The sequence below is a fragment of the Podarcis gaigeae genome, assembly GCF_964106915.1.
Source record: "Podarcis gaigeae genome assembly, chromosome: 1".
NCBI lineage: Eukaryota > Metazoa > Chordata > Lepidosauria > Squamata > Lacertidae > Podarcis > Podarcis gaigeae.
The window spans coordinates 78,616,598-78,633,415 of NC_139678.1; the positions used below are offsets into that span (position 1 = coordinate 78,616,598).

The 16,818-nt window shown below is 40.6% G+C and overlaps 1 protein-coding gene across 38 annotated transcripts in view; it reads left to right on the forward strand.

Annotated features, from left to right (window-relative positions):
- Positions 1–16,818, forward strand: part of PPP6R3 (protein phosphatase 6 regulatory subunit 3) — a 62,472-nt gene that overhangs the window by 19,072 nt on the left and 26,582 nt on the right. For all 38 annotated transcript variants that reach the window (XM_083756292.1, XM_083756296.1, XM_083756262.1 and 35 more), the window contains 11 exons: positions 238–470; positions 3,278–3,464; positions 4,211–4,348; positions 8,170–8,235; positions 8,908–9,020; positions 10,389–10,502; positions 11,750–11,879; positions 12,985–13,137; positions 14,659–14,808; positions 15,349–15,413; positions 16,154–16,269. In XM_083756292.1, coding sequence (XP_083612418.1) covers positions 238–470; positions 3,278–3,464; positions 4,211–4,348; positions 8,170–8,235; positions 8,908–9,020; positions 10,389–10,502; positions 11,750–11,879; positions 12,985–13,137; positions 14,659–14,808; positions 15,349–15,413; positions 16,154–16,269 — 1,465 coding nt within the window. The remainder of the gene's footprint in view (positions 1–237; positions 471–3,277; positions 3,465–4,210; positions 4,349–8,169; positions 8,236–8,907; positions 9,021–10,388; positions 10,503–11,749; positions 11,880–12,984; positions 13,138–14,658; positions 14,809–15,348; positions 15,414–16,153; positions 16,270–16,818) is intronic.

Genomic DNA, 16,818 nt, shown 5'->3' on the forward strand with positions numbered 1-16,818 from the left:
GAAATTTAAGACATTGGCTTATCATTCAAGGCACTTTGATAAAATACTCCTTCATCTTCCATGAAGTCCAATTTTTAACGCTGTTCATCTTTTCCCTGCTTTCTGTTTTTGCTTCTGCAGTTTTGTGTGCAAACTGAGAACAAGGGAAACGGGAGAACGGCTTCCCTAAGGACTGTTAGAGACCTGCTACTATCTGTCCCTTTAATTAAGGCTGTGTGTGCTTTTCCTTTTCTCTAGACCAGCATGTTTTGGAAATTTGATCTTCACTCATCATCCCACATAGACACACTTCTAGAGAGAGAAGATGTAACACTGAAGGAGTTGATGGATGAAGATGATGTTTTACAAGAGTGCAAAGCTCAAAACCGCAAACTTATAGAGTTTCTTTTGAAATCGGAATGTCTGGAAGATCTGGTATCATTCATTATAGAAGAGCCACCTCAAGACATGGATGAAAAAATCAGATACAAGTAGGAAATGAGTTTTGATCTAGGAGTTTGAAGTTGAGGGAAGACAAAAGCTCACTAGCAGAATAGCTGACTGTAGTTTCATAAGACTGTTGCACCTATAGTAAGGGTGGTAACATGTCCCTCTTTATGGTATGTTTTTTTAATAGACCTTTTTTAAAAAATTCATTGGGTTATATCTGTACTCTGTTCCCAGGGAAACTACCTGCTGCAAGTGATCTCCCCACTGCTGTCTTGTGCTTCCAACCAAAAGTAACCCCCTAATAGTCTTAGCTAATTTAACACCCTCTAGGTATTTTGGACCACAACTCCAACCTCTGCCCACACAGCTGTGCTGTCTGGGGCTATAGAGCTATAGTCCAGAAGCTCTGGCAGACACTAGGGGGCCAAAGCTACTCTAAGGGTTGGGCACTTTCAGGAAAGGTTTTTGACTGTGTTGGGGAAACTCAAGTGGGAGAGGGGAGCATGGAGGTTGCGGTGGAGATTTAAGTGGAGGCAGCTTGCATGAGCAAATCAGTGGATGCAAGAGACTAATGGAGGAAAGGAGTTAGAGGATTTACCGTGTGCTAACACTGGTGTTATGTACAGCCCATTGGTCTGGTGCCTGCATAAAGAAGGCTGACTCATATTCTGGATTAAATTATAATATCTGAGAAAACCCCTTCCCACACCAAATTTAGTCATTAATGTAATGAAAGGTGCATATGTGTGTTTTTGTGTATTAGTGTTTTAAGCGTTATACTGCACTTAATCAGACTGGATTTCTACCCAGAGCCAGCCCCATTGTTGTCAAATACAAAACCTGTCAAACTCGAATGGCTGGTAAAAGTTGCTTGTGCTCCTATCGCTGTTTAAAAGTTAATAGGTTGCAAAATAGCAGGAATTTCTCTCTTTTTACTTATGTGTACTTGTAGGTTATTAAAGCTTTTTAAAAATAAAAATAATATAAAACTTGCTTTCGGTAGTGGCTGGTGCCCATGTGCACTGGTGGGGCGAAGAACAGGTTAGCCAACAGCCAGGGGTGGAGCTGATTGGATGTGGAGGCAGCCAATTCTGGTTCTCTCCTCAGTTTTCTCTCTTGAAAAGGTACTAAGAGCATCTAAACAACTTCTTCATTGTTCCTGTCAGACCTCTAGACCAGTACTGTCTATTTTGTCTGGCATTGTGGGAGGAGCGTTATTGGTTGTTGTTGTTGTTGTTTTTATTATTATTATTATTATTATTTTGTATTTTGTTTTGCATTTTTGTGTTGCGAATTGTCCTGTGATATTAACAATGATCTAGCACAGGTATGACTAGCTGGTGGGCAGTAGGCTGGTTCCACCTCCCCTGTAAATTTTATCTGATCCTTAACTTGGAAGCCTGTCAATAGTTGTTGTTTTTTGCATGGTGCAGTGCCGTAGCTACAAGGGGGCTAGCCTGGGTTTTTTTTGCCATGGGTGAAACCTCCAGAGGGGCACCACTAAGGATCTCAGCCTGTGTGTGAGTATATGTGAATGCGTATGGGGGTGTGTGTGTGCTCCAATGGGTCGGTGCTACCACATTTTCCACACATTATGTAAAGATTTTATTTCATTTGCTTAGGAGATGGTGAACCATGGAGGAATTATTCACTCCATTGCTAAGCAAAGTTGCCACCAACTGTGCAGCCAGAGAATGCTAAATGAATATATTTTAGTCAATATTTGTAGCCACAACACTTGCATTCCCTTTTCTATGGCAAGCAAGCAAGCAAGCAAACACACACATACTCCACTTGAGATACATACCTTGGGGCAAAGTGAGGGTTGATGTTGCATCTCTTTCACATCTTCCTCATTCTTTGGCTGCGCACAATCAAGCCCTATGATTAATAACAGAAAGCTAAAGGCAAGGATGCTGACCCTCCCCACACTCATTTAGGCTCTCTCTATTTCTCCGTTGTCTGCTCAATAAATAAACTGAATAAAGCAGGGCTTCTGGCTCTGCATAATCTCTGCTTCTCCTCTGATCGTGTACTTTCCAAGAGCAAGCAGTTCTGGTGACTGAAGCTTGCAAGCAGCCCAATGTAAGATGCTGCAGCTGGATTGATTGGGAGCATTGATCTGGTTCACTCTGTTTTTATGCTATGTGTTCTGAAGAACACCTTATTGACTACATTTCATGTTACCAATCAAAGAAAGTAGCCTAAATACAGGAGTACTGGGCCCCAGTGCTTAACCTTACCAACTCTAAAGACTCCTTCAAGGGAAGCAATGGGATAGCTTTAGAGCACCCCACTCCCCCCAAATTGGGATAGGACCTGGCAGCACACAGTGATTGTCAATTGAATGCATTCATGGGCAGGTGATTGGCCAGCAGAGAACAAGTATCTCTGGAGACCGTTCTAATAGCAATCTTAATCACTGCTGCCACCAAGGCCCTGAGGAGTGATGGATTTACCACTGCATCCACAGTCCTTCCAGTCATCATGGCAACAGCATAAGGTAGAGTTGGCAGACAAATTGAGCTCAATTCATACAGCAGCTTCAGGCTGGTGTAGTGATCAGGCCTGGGTAAGGCCTTCTGCCAGGTGGCCCCAGCTGTCAGAGCAGCTTGGTGGTGGACCTAATAGATGATTATATATGTTTTGTTGATAGAGAGGGAGTAACCCCTGGATGTTTGCTGGCCTGCCTCCACAAACTAAGAAAATCTCTGATTTTCTTTGCACTTTGTGTATTCAAACTACATATAATGGTACGCTCAGCATTGCTAGATAAAGCACTTGTTATTGGTGTGTAAGGCTGATTTATTATTACTAATTAAGTAAAATGTCTACTTCTCTCTTTCAGGTATCCAAACATATCTTGTGAGCTGCTTACTTCAGATGTTTCCCAGATCAATGATAGACTGGGAGAAGAGGAATCATTATTAACAAAACTGTATAGTTTTCTTCTAAATGAGCCACCCCTAAATCCGTTATTGGCCAGTTTCTTCAGCAAGGTGCTAAGTATTCTTATTAGCAGAAAACCAGAACAGGTAATTACTTAATTGCTCCTTTGGAAACACTGTGCTTTCAACTGCCTAGCTTAAGTTACTTTCATTCCACTTGCTATCTTTAGAAGAGCAATAATCGTAATAGATCTTATGGCAAATTAATGTTGGTGCCATATATAGATTTTACAAAAAGAATATAAGAATCTGTTGAGGCTCTTTAACCATCTGACCATCCATGGGCCATATACCACCCTTGGAAACTTCCTCTTTGGAATTCTGGGCCTCTTTTCCTCCGCCTCTTGCCCTCAGTTTTCATGTCTTCCTCTCCAAATTGCAGGAACTGGAAATCTCATCAGGATTGGAATGCCGGCATGGGAGGTTGTAGGGCTTTTGCATCTGTGATTGTATTATCTATAAAGACCCGTTGAAACAAATGGAGATAGAAGAGTTAAACATTTTAACCTCTCATGACAGGATTCTCATCCAAATTGGTCCCCCAGAGCCTAGTATTTGCATTTTGGGAAGGGGACCTCCCACAGTGCAGGGATGGTTTTTCCTCAGTGCAAATTGCAATAGGGAGCTGTGCATGCATGGAAGAAAATGAAGGCGTGTCTGTCCTGAACCATGTTGGCTCAGAAGGAATGTGGCCACTGGGGGTGGGGGAAGGTATCCCTTTCAAAGAGGGATAAGCCTTACTCTACTTAGTTTTTTTTCTGGCAATTTAGTTTTTACTGTTTTGTTGGCTTTATTATTTCACAACTTTGTGTTCTGTCTTTTATCTTTCACAGATCGTGGATTTCTTAAAGAAAAAGCATGATTTTGTAGACCTCATTATAAAGCACATAGGAACATCTGCTATTATGGACTTGTTGCTCAGGCTGCTAACATGCATAGAACCTCCACAGCCCAGGCAAGAAGTGTTAAATGTAAGTAATTTCTTTTGGAATGGGAATCATCTTTAAAAGTGAAGATTAGAGGCATTGTTTTTGAAACTGAAATTGTAAATGGCTAGTGAGGTACCCTTGGCATTCAATTTTTAAGTAGAGCAGGAAAAATCCTTCACTTGCAAATGTAACTGTCTCCTGTGCTGTCTATGAAATGTTTAATATTTTATTTATTGACTTCCAGCATTTTCATATTATTCTTCAGCCAAAAACGCTGAATAGATAACTAAATGATAAGAGATTTACAATCCCTGAGATTTACAATCGCAAAAGACAAGACACAAAATGAAAAAGATCTGGGAGGTGGTAGAGAGGTTCCTGTTTTGATCAGCTGGAATGGAAATGCTAGCTTTCACCAAGCACTTAAATATTGTATTTGAACTGTAAACAAATTCAATTTCAGCTGCTTTTAGTTTCCCCATATTCCAGCTGTTTGGTACCTGGTTTAGATACATGACTATGATGCCATGAATGCATCTAGAAGCATGGAAAAGTACACAAGGGTCTGTACTTCTAGAGCTATTGTGGTTTCAGATTGTTAGTAGTGACAACTGAGCTTGCCATAGCTTACACATGAATGAAATCAGTGTTTTGCAGTAATTCTTGAAACACCTTGTCAACACATTCATTTAAAATATTGATTAACAGCTAGTAATTAAGTGTATTCCAGTTGTAGTTCAAATAGCATCTTAAGCCATTTTGTGTTCTGTGTACAAGTCATTTTTCATCTTGTCCGTAAATGTGAAGTAGAATGCTACAGTGTTGACAAAAATATAAATGTAGTCACCTTACAGCAGCAGTGCATAAAAATCACTCAGAGCAGGTTTTACTACTTCAAGCACAGGAAAAGCAACTTTATTTTAATTTTAATGCTGTGATTTCTCTTTAGAACTACGGTCTCTCCTCCATGCACCCCATTTGATAATCTTTTTTACCACATGCAAGTCTCTGTACCTTTCTGCCTTTCTCTCCATCTTTTAATGCATATTGTCTTCTGGATTCCTGCAGCTCTAGCCACACTCCATAAGCCTCTCTACTGTCTATATTATGCCTCTCCCATTGCAGATATCTATGTATCTCCCCCCTCTTTTGCTATTTGTCCCCCCCTCCATCTGTTGAAACAGCACATAAAGTTTTAATGCTCCTAGCAATTCACATGCAGAATGATTCTTATAAGCTGGTAGGCTGTGTGTCATGGCTCAAAAAGCTGATGCCACCACCACCACACACCTCTGAATCAATGGAGGAGGAACATAGTGATGCCGTAATTTTCCTATCTTTGCTTCACAAAGGTTGGAAGGACTGCAGATAATGCATATTTGGAATCCCTTCAGAAAACTGCGAATTGATTCATTGTTGGCCTTTAGGGTTTACACTGTGCAGACTTGCATAACACAAATGTTAATTTTATTTCTAATTCCACAATCAGAGAAAAGGTAAATGGGCCTCTCATAGTCTTTGAATTAGTAATTTTAGAAGCAGAGGATGATCTTAAAGGCCTGGTTTCAGAAATACATATTGAAAAATCTACAAGAATGCTGTTGGGGTTTAAGTAAACTTGGGAACATGAACTCCAGGAGGAACTGGACATGTAGCAATGAAATGCTATATGGCAGCATAAGCCACTTAAAATCACTCTGCGCAAGCATAAGAGAAAATATAATATGCCAGTCACAGAAAGCTGGAGTGATGGTAAACAAAAGAGGTCTTATTTTTTAAATTTGGTGGGTCTACCCAGTGACAACATATTTAATTAGCAGAAATGATTCACATTAAAGGCCAGAACATTTGCAAATGTCTCAAAATATTGTTCTTGTATACCTTGTGGGGAGAATGCTGGTATGTTGTTTAAAGATTTGGCTGTATATTGCAGTTGCCAAAAAACTTACCAGCTACAATTAGAGTAGAAACAGTACCGGATGCCTTCTCTGCAACATGACAGATAATTAATATATATACTAATCAGTGTACTAGTGTAGGACATCTCCCCCCACTCCCAATAATAAATACAAAAAGATCTGGTATAATTGTTAAAGATCCTTTCTTTTTCCCTGGCACCCTTAAAGATTGCCCATTCTCTTGTTCTTGGTTCTTATAAAGAAGTACCGTATTTTTCGCTCTATAACACGCACCTGACCATAACACGCACATTGTTTTTAGAGGAGGAAAACAAGGGAAAAAACATTCTGAATGAAACAGTGGATGTATCATTTTGGGGCTTCATGCTGTGGCCACAGACATGTGATCTGATGGTGAATTTGGGATGACCCAATGCAAAGATCCTGAGAATCCCTGTGGATCCATGCTCTGTTACCACGTTTTTGCACCATTGCAGCCCCAGGCAACAGTGGGTGCGTGATTTTTTTGGTGCAGGCTGTAGCCATGGACATGCTATGTGATCTGATGTTGAATTTGGGGTGACCCAATGCAAAGATCCTGAGAATCCCTGTGGATCTATGCTTTTTAACCACGTTTTTGCAGCATTGCAGCCCCATGCAACAGTGGGTGCGTGATTTTGGGGGGGGCAGGCTGTAGCCATGGACATGCTATGTGATCTGATGGTGAATTTGGGGTGACCCAATGCAAGGATCCTGAGAATCCCTGTGGATCCATGCTTTTTAACCACATTTTTGCACCATTGCAGCCCCAGGCAACAGTGGGTGCGTGATTTTTTGGTGCAGGCTGTAGCCATGGACATGCTATGTGATCTGATGGTGAATTTGGGGTGACCCAATGCAAAGATCCTGAGAATCCCTGTGGATCTATGCTTTTTAACCACGTTTTTGCACCATTGCAGCCCCATGCAACAGTGGGTGCGTGGTTTTGGGGGGGCAGGCTGTAGCCATGGACATGCTATGTGATCTGATGGTGAATTTGGGGTGACCCAATGCAAGGATCCTGAGAATCCCTGTGGATCCATGCTTTTTAACCACATTTTTGCACCATTGCAGCCCCAGGCAACAGTGGGTGCGTGATTTTGGGGGGGCAGGCTGTAGCCATGGACATGCTATGTGATCTGATGGTGAATTTGGGGTGACCCAATGCAAAGATCCTGAGGATCTATGCTTTGTAACCACATTTTAAGTGGGGAGGGAAGGAAAAACACAGAAGGGACAAGGAGCAGGAGAGGGGTGTGCAGAGAAGCAGCTGGCTAAGAATGCAGGAGAGGGGTAGGGAGGAAAGGAAGGCAAAAGTTTTCCCCCACCCAAGCCAGCCAGCCATCTCTCTGTCTCTCTCTCTCTCTCCCTCCCTCCCTCCCTCGCTCCCTCCCCCCCTCTCTCTCTCCCTTCCCCCCTCTCTCTCCCTCTCCCCCAGCAGCACTGGAGCTTGCCTGGAGGGGAGGGGCTTTCCCTGCTCTTTGTTCCGTTTCAGCAAACACAGCAAGGAAACAGAGGAGGGTGGGCAGTAAGACCCTGAGGCAGAATGCAGGAAAGCAGCCGCTTTCTCTTTTCAAGTTTCGCTTCTCTGTGCAGCGTGCAGCCCCGCGATTTGATTTTTGCTTGATTTTTCGGCTCCAGGGACCACACATTCGCTCTATAACACGCACAGACATTTCCCCTTCCTTTTTAGGAGAAAAAATCTGCGTGTTATAGAGCGAAATTTACGGTATACTTTGCATGTGGTAATATTGCTTAAGGGTTCCTTCCTGCAAGTTTCTGAAGCCCTACTGGTGTTGTTATCTCTGGGAATGCACTTTTTAATGTATAATATCGCTTGTGGGTGGTACTATCTATTTGATCTGTGTGACTGATGAAAATGTGAAAGGAGACTTAATTTCCTCCCCTCCCCATATGTCTCTACAGTGGTTGAATGAAGAAAAAATAATTCAGCGGCTTGTGGAAATTGTGCATCCTTCTCAAGATGAAGATGTAAGGAATACATGTCGTGGTTCATATTCACGTAAATTTTGTAGGAAATTTTTGTCCTTGGCTGCTCTCCACTCCAAGCCCCACGGAGCCTGTCCCACTTCTCCCCATCACCCAAATGATAAACCATCACTTGTACTGTGCCAAAAAGTCTGCTGTCTTGCACTGCTAAGCATTGTGGAGATAGCAATCTTGTCTGCAGCAGGATTGCTGGAGAGGATCCTGTTAAAAGTGTGTGAGAGAGGCAGTTGGGGGAGATGATTGTGTCTGTGTGAAAAGGGGAGTTGAATGTGTTTTGTTCAAGCTTAAGTGCAGTAAAAGGAGATACAGTCACCAGCCCCACCCACTGGCATGCAGCTCCTGCCCACCCACCCACCCACTGCCACATGTGCCCCCCAAGGGGCAAAAAGTCACTCTTCTCTGATTTAAAACTTTTCTGTGCATAGTTACGCCTTGCTTACAAAACCCACACACTTCAATTGGGTCACCTGCAATTGTATACAGAATGAGAAGCGTATAAGGAGGAGCTGCTGGTCCTGTAGTTTAACACTCATAATTTGTGTTGCCTTCCGGGAATTGGGTGAATTTGCATTTAAGTCTTAACCTTTGGTGCTAAAACTATCAATGAATACTGTAGGGGTTTTTTTTATTCCATAAACTGTCCTTGTTGTTTAGAGACACTCAAACGCATCCCAGTCACTCTGTGAAATTATCCGCTTGAGTAGAGACCAGATGCTACAAGTACAAAACAGTTCAGAACCAGATCCACTGCTTGCAACACTAGAAAAGTAGGTTGACTTGATGTTGTCATTGCTGTCATAGATGTATGTATGTATATATTCCATGGATATTGACATTTTTTGAAACGTTGAATGCTTTGCATGTGCCATGGAGAATGATGTAACTTGAATGCAAGTTCTGAAGTATGATAGTGCATTCTCTGTAAGAAATAAGACATAAAAATGCTTAGATCACGTTAACAAAGATAAGAGTTTAATGTGTATTTTTTTAAAAAAATAAATAAACAGCAACTATCTTGAGATGCACTATACGCTGACCTAGTTCAGATGTTACGCTAAACCATGGTTTGGCATTACAGAGATAAGCAAGCATGAGTTTCAGTCTTCCCTGCTTGTTCCTTCCCTCTTGTGCATGCAAGTAGAGAAAATAGTAAAAGGCTCGGAGAGAGAAAGTACATGGTTTGCAAAGGTGATGGCATTGATACTAAGGAAACCTATTTATGTTTTTTATCTATATAAGCAGATGTTAAAGAAACTTAATGCCTTGAAATCTATGAATGGTAAAACTAGGATCTATACTCTTTAAAGGGGTCACAAATAAATTTTATGCACTATTTGTTGATGCTTGCAGTACATAACTGGCGGTCGTGCAGTATATGGCCTGATACTATCCACAGAATGGGAACTGAGCAAGGGAGTTAACCTTTTGTCAAGAGTGTGGGTTGTAGGATTGCAGTCAAGAACTAAAGGGGAGGTGGCCAAGGGCAGAGTTTGTGTGCATAGTAGATAACAGCAATGTCCAGAAATACTAAATGTTTATATTGGTCAAGACTGCTCCCCCAGTTATGAAAGTATTTTAGTGCCATGTGATCATTTCCTGGTTTATGAACTTGCCATTACTGTTACAAGGATTAGAGTTGCTATTAAAATAATTCTGATTCTTTTATTAAAGAAAAACATGAGCAGCTCTGGACCAAAGAACAAACTGCCATATGTATACCTTTCCTGACAAATATGTATTTATTCATTTCAGAATATATTTAGTGTCCCCTCCCCCCTGCAAAAGATCTAGGGGCGTGATACAGTTTTGAAGCAATGCTATATCCAATTAATTAAGTATAGCAGGTTAAAATACAAATTTAGCCTAGAAGCAGTCTAATATTCCATAAACGCCTGAGCAAAAAGACATGTCTTAATTGAGCACTGGAATGTTAAAAAAATTGGTGCCTGGTTTATAATAGATGTGTCACTGTAGAAAAGGCACTACTATCATGTGCCACCACTGAATGTATTGCCTCTGGTGGTGGAACAATGAGAAGAACCTGGGCAGGTTGATAAAAGGAGAAGCATTCCTTCAGATGCCTACACCTACAAAAGGGAATGTTAAATTTCCAACAATGTTTTCTCTCTCTTTAGAAAAGAAATCATAGAACAGCTGCTATCAAATATATTCCATAAAGAGAAAAACGAATCAGCTATAGTCAGTGCAATTCAGATATTGCTGACCTTACTGGAAACGAGACGGCCAACGTAAGATTGTCTTTTAATGTTTCTACTGTCTAACAGTATTTTATCCAGCAGCAGTTGCGTTGTTTGTGCCCTGGTCAGATGACTGTGTGCAGTTGCATATACCGTATTTTTCGCCCTATAAGGCACACTGGCCCATAGGACGCACCTCGGTTTTTTTTGGGGGGGGGGGGATGAATAAAAAAAAATTATCCCCCCCCCCCCAGCCGCGGGGCTGGGGCAGGGGAAGCCGGAGCTTCTCCAGCCCCCAGAACAGGCTGCCGCCCCAAGGCTTGCGCGCCCGGCGGGACCTCCCGCCGGGCGCGCAAGGCTTGCAGATAGCTTCCTGAAGCGTGGAGAGCAAGAGGGGTCGGTGCGCACCGACCCCTCTCGCTCTCCACGCTTCAGCGAAAGCCTGCATTCGCCCCATAGGACGTACACACATTTCCCCATCATTTTTGGAGGGGAAAAAGTGCGTCCTATAGGGCGAAAAATACGGTATATAAAGGTTTCTGAATGAGCATTTTTCTGATCTCTACCTAGTTTTGTGGATTCTGGATAGTAAGAAGGTGTTTAGCAAACACAGTTTAACTATACATGTAAAAGGCTGCCTTCTGTCCATTCTGGCACTGATCTCACTATAGGGAACAGTTGGAACAAGATGGTATCATTTGTGTAAATTAATGTCATTAGTTTACATTAATGTCTTAGTTGGTAGAGCATGAGTCACTACTTCTTAGGGGTCGTGAGCCCCACATTGTGAAAAAGATTCCTGCATTGCAGGGAGTTGAACTATATGACCCTCATGATCTCTTCCAACTCTGTAATTCTATGATTCTATTAAATTGATGTAAATTGTGACTACATTATCTGTACCTAAACATTTATCTTATAAACATTCTTGGAAATAATAAGTCTTGCACAGTCCAAGTGGATGCTTCTGAAATGGGGTCATCATGAATACATCACTGCAAAAATATGAGATTTATGTTGCTTGGAAGTCAGTTTTTGTGTATGTTAATCAAATTTTTAAAACATTATTTTACTGAAGTCTGTGTGTCGGGTTGAGGGAAAGACTAAATAATTGTTAGATGTGGGTCGGTGGACAACAATGCAGATACTGTATCACCTTAATTGAAAGGTGAGTTGAATGTAAAAATTTTGATTTGTTCCCTTTACTATTATCTAGCCTAGTCAGCTTATTCATCTATCTGTCTTTTTAAAGTAGCTGTGCTTTTTGTGTTAAAGAGCTTACCTTTTCTTCATTTTAGATTTGAAGGTCACATAGAGATTTGCCCCCCAGGTATGAGTCACTCAACATATTTGGTCAACAAGAGTGTATTAGAAGCCATAAAAGCACGACTTCCATCCTTCCATGAACTGCTCTTGGAGCCCCCCAAAGTAAGTAAAACATTTAATGCATGTGAAATTGGAGCCATTCTGCTCCATCAATCCAGCTTCAAGGGCACTCGTCCACTGTTTGATGAATTGGACATTGGTGGGTAACCTATATACACTTGGCTTTTAAGAGTTGTTTTTAATCTGTTATGTTTGCTGTTTGCGTTGTTTGATATTATATTATTTCTGCTATTTTAATATTATATGACATCTCCTTTCGGCATCTCAGTAATGAGGTGGAAAGGTGTGGATAAATATTTTAAATAAGTAAATAAGCCACCCTTCTTCCAGTCCCAGAGGGAGTCTTTCTATCACCTCAGCGACCAAACTGCTTCTCCCCTCTCTTCCTCATTTTGTGTTCCCAGTGTAGAAGTGAACCTCCATTGCCAAGGAAACTGAGAGCATTATATTGCCCAATTCTAGTTCTGCTGCTTTCCCTTTCTTGACGTGCAGAACCAAGCTTTGCAGCATGATTGCCTAGATCAGCCTTCCCCATCCTAGTGCACTGTATATATTTTCTCCAACTCCCATCACCCCAAATAGCATGACCAATGGTCAAGGATGATAGGTGGTAGTCTAGCAACCTTTGGAGGACACCGGATTAGGGAAGGCTGATCTACCTTCCAACTTTGGTAGTGAGGCTTTGAAGAAGTTGAGAAGTTATGCCAGTCTCCTCCCTGTTCTCCAATGCCAAGCAGCAAGAGTGACTTGCCATTTATTGGCTTCTTCAAAGCCTTGAACAGAATGAAATAGCCTTGTCCCATCCAATACTCTGTATATGCCAAAGGAAGGAGACTAAGTCTCAATCTTGTTATGGTTTTTGGAAAAGAAATGCAGCTTTGAGAACTTGGGGGAGAAGTGTTTTGTCATTGGCGAACTGATCATTGAACTGCTTATTTTACATATATGTCCTCACATTTTCAGCCCATGATATTGTAGAACATAATGTATGGGACTAACATTGAGTTTCTCTTTTAGGTATTCTGCTAAACGTTTCAGACTTAGTTTTGTGATTACCTTGTTTCCTCCTGCCCCCTCCCCCTTGTGGATAAATAATACTTTGGAGTTTGAGTAATATTTCAATATTTTTGTTCTCTTTTTTGTCTAGAAAAGTGTTATGAAGACAACATGGGGTGTATTGGATCCACCTGTAGGGAATACCAGGTTAAATGTGATCAGATTAATATCCAGCCTTCTACAGACAAATACAAACAGTGTAAACCTGGAACTTATAGAGCTCAATAGCATAGGAGTTATACTGGTAAGAGCATAAATACTTGCAATATTGACTTTCCTATCACAAATTATCACAGCAAAGCTCGTATCTTTTTTATTGTGCTAATTGTTCCTAATCTTGCTATGTCATGACACAGGTGAAAGATACTATGATTTCCTTGAGTGAGTGAATGGATTGTTACCTGTGAAATTAATATTTCTGTGCTGCCTCAGGTTTTGTACCTGAAAGTCAAATTAAATTACATGAGATATCCATGAATGGATCCTGTAACTTAAAAAATACACTAAAATGCAGTCATGAACTATGGTTGACAGCAGTGTGTCGAGACCTGGGGGCATTCACTGATATTCTCTCCATAGGGAAAATAGCCTCCAGATGATGGAGATTTTCAACTTGAAAATGGGTGGGAGTAGAGAGTTAATTCCCCTACATTGGAAAGAAATTTGCACTTCCCTACAGGCATTTCAGTTCTTTTGAAAGTTGGGGTTCCAACCTCAGTCCTCATTCATAATGTGTAGTTTGTTACAAATAGTTTAATCATTTGTTAGGGGCAGATGCAATTGTGGGAAGTAGGAATGTCCCATGAGTTCAGAATTCTGGAAAAATGGGGCTGCGCTTTATTGGCCATAGCACCATCATAAATTAAGATGGAGACACAGGCACTTTTTGTTTTATCTTAAACAGAATAAAATTGGCCAGTACATACATATAATCTGTGTTTGGTTAAGAGTATTGGGAGCACCTTGCTTCTTCATGAGCAGCTGTCACTTTTTGTAGGAATTCTTATCAACTGATGTGATATACTCTAATATTCATGAGTAGTCTGTTTTGTTGGGAATGCAGAAATCTCTGCTAGCCGAGCTGCTGCATCTTCCATCCATAGGCTTTTCTGAGGGACTGCTAGCACAAATACTATAGTGGCTTAAGATGGTTTGTGCATATGTTGATTGGGGACAGTAGTTTATTGAATTTTCTTTTTAAAGAACACTGAAACTAGGCTTAGTTATTACTATTACTACTTTGCTGCAATTGCGAGCAGCATTCAACTAACTTGTGCTTGAGCAAGGATTAGCAGTAGCACAAGTGGATTCCCCTTCTGCTTCCTCCAGATCTGTTTCAGAGAGCTAAAGAAAACCTTAGAACACATTTGGGAGGCACAAGAGGAGGAGAGCAGCAGAACGTTTCATCGCACAACGAGAAACCCTTGTGGTAACAGAATATTCACCTTAGTGCTACATTGAATACAATCCTTAGTATACAAAATGACTCATTTTCAGCAAAGGCTCTCATTGACAGATGGGAAGAAGTGTTTTTCTCCACTTTTTCTAGAGACTTGAGTGCCATCCTCCACTCTGTTCTGCAGGGTCAACCCATGCTGCTCTGGACCAGATCTTGGAAGGATGAAGGGAGGAAACAGCAAAAATTACTGTCCTTCTCTTCCAGTGGGAGCATCCTTTGAGTAGAGTTCAATTCACAGAAACTTAAGCACGCAGACTTGGATTTTAACAGGGCTACGTTTGACTCCAGTTTCTTTTTTCCCTACAGGACATGTTTTTTAAGTACACATGGAATAACTTTTTACATACTCAAGTAGAAATTTGTATTGCATTGATTCTCGCAAGTCCATTTGAAAGCACAGAAAATGGTACAATTTCAGATCAGGATTCCACTGGAGACAACCTTTTGCTGAAACATGTAAGCTGTTTTTATTATTTGTAGTACTCTAGGTATAATTGGGCTAGGCTCCCTGCATAGAAACACTTAGTCAACTAGGTAAGATAAATAAAAGCAAGGTGACCAAGAGGATGAAAAAGTTGCCATAGTTAAATTACTGTTGTAAAGCTCTTACGCTTAACACTGTCCTGCTACCTTGCTCTAACAAAAACAGTTTTTGGTTTTAGCAGAAGTGTTGTACTCCAGAGCAATGGTAGCTGAAGTGCAAGAAATAAAGTTGCTGATCTAAGTATAGATCAGCTACTAGTTCCTTTTGCTAGATTAAATAGGTAATCACGCCTTTTTTAAAAAAACTGGCAACAGTGCAGCTATTAACGTGTGACAGAATATTTTGAAGTAGAACTGCAGGTAATAATCATTTCAGTCTTGTACTCTTTTTCAAATTTAGAATATGGTGAACTGGAAGGATCGGTTGGGGGAAATATACATGGTATATTTGAAGATCTGTAGCAAAAAATATATATTGCCAAAAAAAAAACTAAGGAAGCTTTTGTTTTATAGCTTTTCCTTAAGTGCCATTTAATAGAACGAATACTTGAAGCATGGGAAATGAATGAGAAGAAACAGTGAGTAATCAAAACCCACTCCCTCCATTTGTAGTTATGCATGCTGTATACTATTTGGGAAGCAACATAGCACTTGATTTAATTCAAGACAAATTTAAACAAAATATTAACTGTACTTGATTGATGTTCACAAAGCATACTACTTTGGCCTAGAGGGAATATGTTCAAATCACTGGCTTCTGGAGTGGAGAAGGTTAGGAAAGTTCTCTCTATTTCTATCCCTGCAGTGTTCACTGCTGCTGTTTGTGGGTATGCACTTTGCACAAGCAATATATGGGTCTGCTTTTGCTAATTTAACTTCAGTATATTTTTATGATAAGAACAAATTTATATTTGAGCTAAGTCTGAAGAGTCATAAATAGTTTTAATGGAGATCACTGTATGCACAGCATAGGCATAGATGTGAATTTAAATAAATCTTGATGAATTAATGGCTGTATTATAGAGTTGTGTATTCTGTAAAAGTAATCAACCCCCTGCCCCAACTAACATTTGTCCCATATGATACTCTGCACAGCTCTTGAAATCAAATCAAGGAGCAGAGTTTGAAATATTTTAACTGCCTAACAATTGATTGGCCTTTTTGTGAAGGACTGACCAAGTCACATTCTCTTCTCTTCTTTGCCAAACAACCATCTTGTTTACTTATATACTCTTCCAAACCTATAGAGAGAACAGTATGTAACTAACAGATTAAACAACTGCCTGTTTAAATAATGAAATTTGTTGAATTCTTGCAGGGCTGAAGGAGGAAGGCGATATGGCTACATGGGTCACTTAACAAGAATAGCTAACTGTATTGTGCACAGTACGGATAAAGGGCCAAATTGTACATTAGTGCAGCAGCTTATTAAAGGTAAGTGATGTACTTTTAAAGAAACAAATACTTGATCTTATTGCTGATTTCTAAATGTGGACAATGTATATCCCTATCTCCCCTTCTCACATGCCAAGCCTTTACCTTTGGGTTTGCTCTGAGAGTTTATCAGTCAGCCCATTGGTTCCTGCTTCTCCTACAACATCTTAAAAGTTAATCACTGCAGAATTGATTGTCTGTGCATGTTAGCAAAAATTCTACAGATTGATTCTGCCCGTTAGATATTTTTGCACTCTACCCCTGCTAGTTTTGTCTGTAATTTCTGTTATAGGGGCTGTTTATGTACAAAAAAAATGAAAATTTGCCCTTTGGGGTAGATCAGTTTTATGCCAAGGCAATTTTAACTGATTTGAGACACATTTTAAATCATGTTTCGCACTTGAACAAAGTGGACAAAGAGTGATTCAGACAGTAGAAGTTCCTTTAGAAAAGGCTGCATTCCTTTTGGGTAATTTATCAGGGCCACATACCAATTACAGGGAGAGATAAAAGCCAGCAGAGGGTTGGGTCATTACCAGAAATGGGTAC